At 38.9% G+C, this 6000-nt stretch overlaps 1 protein-coding gene across 2 annotated transcripts in view; it reads left to right on the top strand.

Moving 5' to 3' along the window:
• The first annotated feature begins 4731 nt into the window (after positions 1–4731).
• Positions 4732–6000, top strand: part of ip6k3 (inositol hexakisphosphate kinase 3) — a 29758-nt gene continuing 28489 nt past the window's right edge. Inside the window, exon 1 of one of the 2 annotated variants that reach the window (XM_008109734.3) lies at positions 4732–5263. Coding sequence is in view for 1 of the 2 variants with exons in the window: in XM_008109735.3 (XP_008107942.2) it covers positions 5104–5263 (160 nt within the window). In the remaining variant the exon portion in view is untranslated. The remainder of the gene's footprint in view (positions 5264–6000) is intronic. The other variant, XM_008109735.3, reaches the window with a different exon arrangement.

Here is a 6000-nt window from a genome sequence, read left to right as displayed (position 1 = left end):
CAAGTATTGAAAGATGTGTGCATTTGTCACAGCACATTCTTCTCATCATCTCAGTAACTTGCATTTAGCTATGCTTTGTTTGTGATTGTTCACTGGAAGATAAACATACAAGTCTGATTTCTCAGGCATACATGTCTGAGGAAATTCTGCAGTTGGAAGGAAAACATGTTAACTGCAGACAGTAAGCATTCTCTTTAATATCTAGTTTGACTCTTAGAGCAACCGGCTAATTTGGAAGTGTGGGGATAGAGAAGACTGCATAGCACATACCACACCATTCTGTTCTCCATCAAACAGGAATGGCTGCTTTCCAGAATCTGAGGATGGTAAATTCCATTCTAGCAGATTGTTCACTGGTTCATCAGTACTTTCTTACCCCTCAGGCAGATCCCTGTGTTGGATTTAACAGATGCTTGACTGCAGTACCCAATTCTCCCCTCCATTAAATTAAGATTTTCCTGACTCAACATTTTTGGCTATCATTGCGGGCAAAATGTTGGACTAAAAACATGCTTTAAAAATCGTTGTCTTTATATTGTAAAACTTATTTTTGAAGTGTATGAGTTAGAGACTCTTTTAGTGTCAGGTTGTTTTGTTTTACTCAGGGGTCCCCAAACTAAGGCCCGGGGGCCGGATGCGGCCCTCCAAGGTCATTTACCTGGCCCCTGCCCTTAGTTTTATAATATAATATTTTTATATCATTTTAAATAATATAATATATTGTATATACATATAATATTGATAATATAATTTATACAATATAATACTAATAATACCATATAATAATATTAATTCTATATTACATATAATATTACAGTATAATGGTATAGTTCAGTAAAGTAATATATAATGTTAATATTCTACTATGCTAATAATATAATATATTATATGTACAGCTGCTCTGAGTGCCCTTGGGGTGAGAAGGGCGGGATATAAATGTAATAAATAAATGTAGTAAATGAATAAATAAATAATTTTAGACTTAGGCTCGCCCAAAATCTGAAATGACTTGAAGGCACACAACAACAACAATTCTAATTTATTTATTTATTTATTATTAATTAATTAACTTGACTATCTCATTTGCCAGAAGTAGGCCCACATTTCCCATTGAAATCCTGATAGGTTTATGTTGGTTAAAATTGTTTTCATTTTTAAATATTGTATTGTTCTTTCATTGTTGTTGTTGTTGTTTTGCACTACAAATAAGACATGTGCAGTGTGCATAGGAATAGTTCAGGTTTTTTTTTCAAATGATAATTCGGCCCCTCCACAGTCTAAAGGATTGTAGACCGGCCCTCTGCTTTAAAAGTTTGAGGACCCCTGGTTTTACTCAAGGTTACTTAGGGCTCATGGAGCTCCCGGTGGCGCAATGGGTTAAACCCTTGTGCTGGCAGGACTGCTGACTTGAAGGTTGGGTTGCTGACCTGAAGGTTGCCAGTTTGAATCCAGGAAGAGAGTGGATGAGCTCCCTCTGTCAGCTGCAGCTTCCCATGTGGGCACATAAAAGAAGCCTCTGACAAGGATGGTAAAACATCAAAGATCTGGGCGTCCCCTAGGCAATATCCTTGCAGACAGCCAATTCTCTCACATCAGAAACAACTTACTCAACAAGTTGCTCCTGACATGGAAAAAAAAAAACGCTTGTAGAATGCACAATAGTTCTGATAAACTGGAGCTTTCTGTTTCAGGCTTCCTGCTTTGGAATTGTTATTTCTGCCCCTGCATCCAGTTGTTCCCTAAATAATATGAGATTTTTGCTCTGCTTTGTTGTGGCTTGTTGCAGAGTTTAGTGCTCCCCCACCTACATTTTTTTTCAATCATCTGAGGTATAGTTAAATTGTGCTTCTCTTTCCTCTCCACTGCTGCCACCTCACTTCTCCCTCAGTATCCATATTCATGTCCTATTTCCAGGGTATCCATCTGACCTCACGCCACAAGATCTGGTCCCACTGAGAAAACATTAAATGTAGAAGTTACCCAAGAGTCTTGAAGAAAACACATTGGTTTCCTATCAGGATAGACTGGTAAAGCAAAAGGAAACCTTTTCAGTTATCAAAGCTAGAGATTTTATTAATGGTGTTCCAATTGAATAAACTAAAACTCAATTGGCTAATGTTGCCTGGTAGTTTGACAGGATATAACCATAAAAAGAAATACCCATGGAAAGGATTTTGAAAATATTTTTATATTTAGAAAAAAAAAACAGTTCTTTAGTCTTAATTTTGGCCTTAAACTGCTGAAGGAGATATTTTCCCAATGTTATGTTAAAGACAAACAAATCACAGCCTGCCACATGCTCATCTGTCAAAGAGATCAATTCAATGCCACAAGTTTGATGCTAGCATCCACCATTTCCAGCTATGCAGCATCTGTGTGAAGCACGCAGTATACGATGTCCTGGACTTACATCCAGCTGCTTGAGTCGTTGGGAGGGGATGTATCTGGAAGGGTCAGATCAACCTAGAAACATTTGGAAGTACCTCACCCATTGCTACATGACCTGCCCTGACCCATTGCCATTCAAGAATCTCCTTTACTCTGACTCTTCTATGAGCAGATCCTAGTGACACCACATGAGGCAAATCTACCAATGCCTCTCTGTTTCTAGAACCAGGAGGACTGGTTTCAAACAGAATCTCTGATACATTCGTTCTCTACCACACCTGGCATGGGCATCCAAGGACATTCTGTGCATTGCATATTAATTCTTAGTGGCTGGAAGCATTGGATGCTACCCCTTAAATGTACAGCTCACTTTACAGTTAACATCTCACTTTTATAGACACATATTAGATCAGCTTTCTCTGGCTTAGCTGCTACTCTTTGGACATGCTTAACTGTAACTCCCATTGTCCTAAGTCAGGGACACTGACTGTCCCACACATCTTGAGTGTATGGATTGGGAGAGACTATACTATTGGGCCCTTTTATAGTACACAGTTATGTCATTATGATTCCACTTTAACTGCCATGACAGCATCCTATGGAATCCTGGGATTAGAAGGAGATTTAGTCTTCTCACCAAATTACATGGGCTACATGAGCTAAAACTAGAAAAAGTATATGTTTGTCTTTTTGAGATAAAAGGATTTGGACAAAAGATTGTGCACTACTAAAAAAATAAATTTACTTGCCATAATGCCATAATAGTGTTATTGCAGCATAATTGGTATAAATAAAGGTTTTGAACTGAACTATTTGAAACAACTTACCAGCATGATAAACAGTTTTGTTTTTCATAAGAGAAAGATATAAAAATGTCAAGACATTTGTGTAGCATTAACAATCACCTATAATTGGAAGTACAACTAAAGTGATGTTCAAATGGTGTAACCCGGCACAACAGCATAATGTGATGAGGATTATGAATACCCTCAGCATCAATCTACCCACCCTATTTCCAAAAAAATAATTACCACCATAACAATTGCTACAAAGGATGGCTGTGCAGAGTCATGAAGGATTAAAAGAAAACTGGATCCACAGTTAGGCAAAGCTTCTATTTGGACAAACCAAAGCAGCATAAATGTTGTGCAAACTTCCAGGTTTTCCAGACTTTTCAACAGAGTAGGTAATACAAATCAGAGGACAGAAGAAAAAGAAAAATAGAAAAGTCCAAAAGTTCATGCCAGATCTTCTGGCCTTAAAGCTTACAGTCAAACTTGGTCTGAAGGCAGAGATTGCAGACTGAGTAAATCACTGGCAGGTATCATTTAACACCTGGCAATAAATACAGAGATCAAGCAAGAACAGCTGATTTACATTTCAGAAGATACAAGGGCTACCTGCAAGTCATAGATCTGCCTCTGCCTTGCGTAAGGCACATAGGTTACATTAAAGCAAAGACAGGTTGTTAGCCAAAAGATGAAAAAATCCAGCAGTGTAGCCATGAGGTCTGCTCTAGGTTTGTGACCTTGAATTAAGTTCACATAGAGGAAGATAAAACTGTTATGCCTGAAATGCTCATTATTGCAAGGCTAAGATTTCCGGGGCCATAAGGATGGGAATGTGGGAGGAGGAACAACTCTCCGTGAGCTTGTGGTAAAAGTCTAAAATGGATTAGTTCATTCATTCCACTTTCCGGCTCCATACTTCTATTAAGTTTTGGTTTAATTTGGAAACAGAAAATGTCTCTACGGGCTTGGGTTTTGTGCACAGTTTCTAGGAATAAGCCGCCTCTGCTCACTCCAACACAAAACTACAGCATTCATCCAAACTTGTACAACTAATAATACCGTTTAACAGAAGAAACAGAATTCAAACCAGATGTCTGTGAATCTGCCTGTCCCCAAACATCTGCTGGATTTCAAAGTGAGTTATAAGTGAAACAATAGGAGCTTCTGCTCTCTCACCCCGGTTTCATTAAAATCAGCAAATGCCAAAAGAACTGCCTATGGAGCAAAGAGGTTTTTAAGAGGTGGGAAAGAAGCCAGTGAAAAGGAGATTAATTTTTAAGAAAGAAAGAAAAACCAAGACAATGATGCTATCACGCAATGATGATTGTGGGAGGAAAGGATGGAGTGCTCTGGGAGTTGCCAGCCACAAAACCTTCTGTCCACTCTTGCCGTTTAAATGAAGCTGATCCAGCTATCCACTGGAGAGGATACTAATAAATTCCCGCACTTATTATCTGCCTGTGACATTTACTAACTCAAGGATGCGTCAGAAGGTAGACCCTCCACCCAAAGGCATATTTTCCCATATAAGAAAAAAGAAAATATGGAGCTTGTCAAGATGGGAGGAATCCAAACCTATAGGTCATTATGTGCGATAATGGCATGCATGCTTGGGTAATTGGTATGCACATGAGCTTTGCTCTGAGAAAATGTATCAAATGCAGCACCTATACTCTGAAATGCACATTTGGCTATTGACATACAACCTTCATTGACTATCTAGACACATTTATATAGGAACAGCAAAGTGTTGTTCCTATATATTGTTCCTATATATTGCTGCAGTCTTGTTTCCTAGCTGTCATGAGTGTTTTTCTTCCTTCTGCCTGTCTCCATTTAACCCTCCATGGTCCAGTTGCATCAGCTGTTGGCGGCACATCACAGATGCCTGCCAAGAATTTCTAAGAAGGTCAGGTGACAACTCATGTTCCATTTCCCTTTCTGCTCACACCCTCCAACTCACACACTGAGACCAGACTTCATAGCAAGACTGAGTTATACCAAGGAAAGCAAGCAGAATTTGAGATACTCAACAAACCATTGGACACAATATACACTCCTATTGTACATAAAGGAACAATTGGGTGAGTAATCACTTTGACTGTTCAGTTGTACATTTAGCAAAGTGTTCATTTTGTTCTGGAGTTTAGATGGAAATCCTTGCTTGTGTTCTGAAAGTATAGACGGTTGGGAGTTGATATGATTCTTCTTCCTTTGGGTTAGGAAAGAGCCAACTTGGGCAATCAGGAGAGAATGCATGAAGAGGGATGAACAATAGAATTGATCGGGTTAAATGCAGCTTATTTCTGATAAAGGTTTATGTTGCATTGTCTATGTTAGTGGTGTCTAGGGCTTTCTAGAATGTTCTGTCCTGATTCCAACACCCATGTATAAGTTCTTCTGCTACATCTGTGCATTGCTACCAAGTGGAGAAAATCTGGACAAACATTTTCTGCCCTGCTGGTGTGGTAGATCAGAACTCTCGAAGATTTGTTCTGGACTTATATAAATATGCATTCAAGTACAAAAGGCTGATACATAATGATGGCACCCAGCTTAGCTTTTAGGGGCTGCTAAACACTTAGGTAGGTCCTATCTTCTACACTGCTGTGAAGATGGAGAAGGAGTATTTGCTGTTATATGGTCAGTGAGCAGTTTATTCCATCAAAACAAACACACTTCTATCTCCTGAGGTGCTTGTCTATCCAATCTGTTTTAAGTGCCATCTGGTAAATGCAGGGAAAATAGTCACTGCCTTTGAGATGAAGTATGTTTAGTGATATAGCAGGACAAGCTGCTCTCTGCTTGCCTAATATAAATC

This window comes from Anolis carolinensis, chromosome 4, assembly GCF_035594765.1.
Source record: "Anolis carolinensis isolate JA03-04 chromosome 4, rAnoCar3.1.pri, whole genome shotgun sequence".
Taxonomy (NCBI): Eukaryota; Metazoa; Chordata; class Lepidosauria; order Squamata; family Dactyloidae; genus Anolis; species Anolis carolinensis.
The sequence above is the reverse complement of the archived record's forward strand: the minus strand, read 5'-3'. Positions and strand labels throughout refer to the sequence as shown.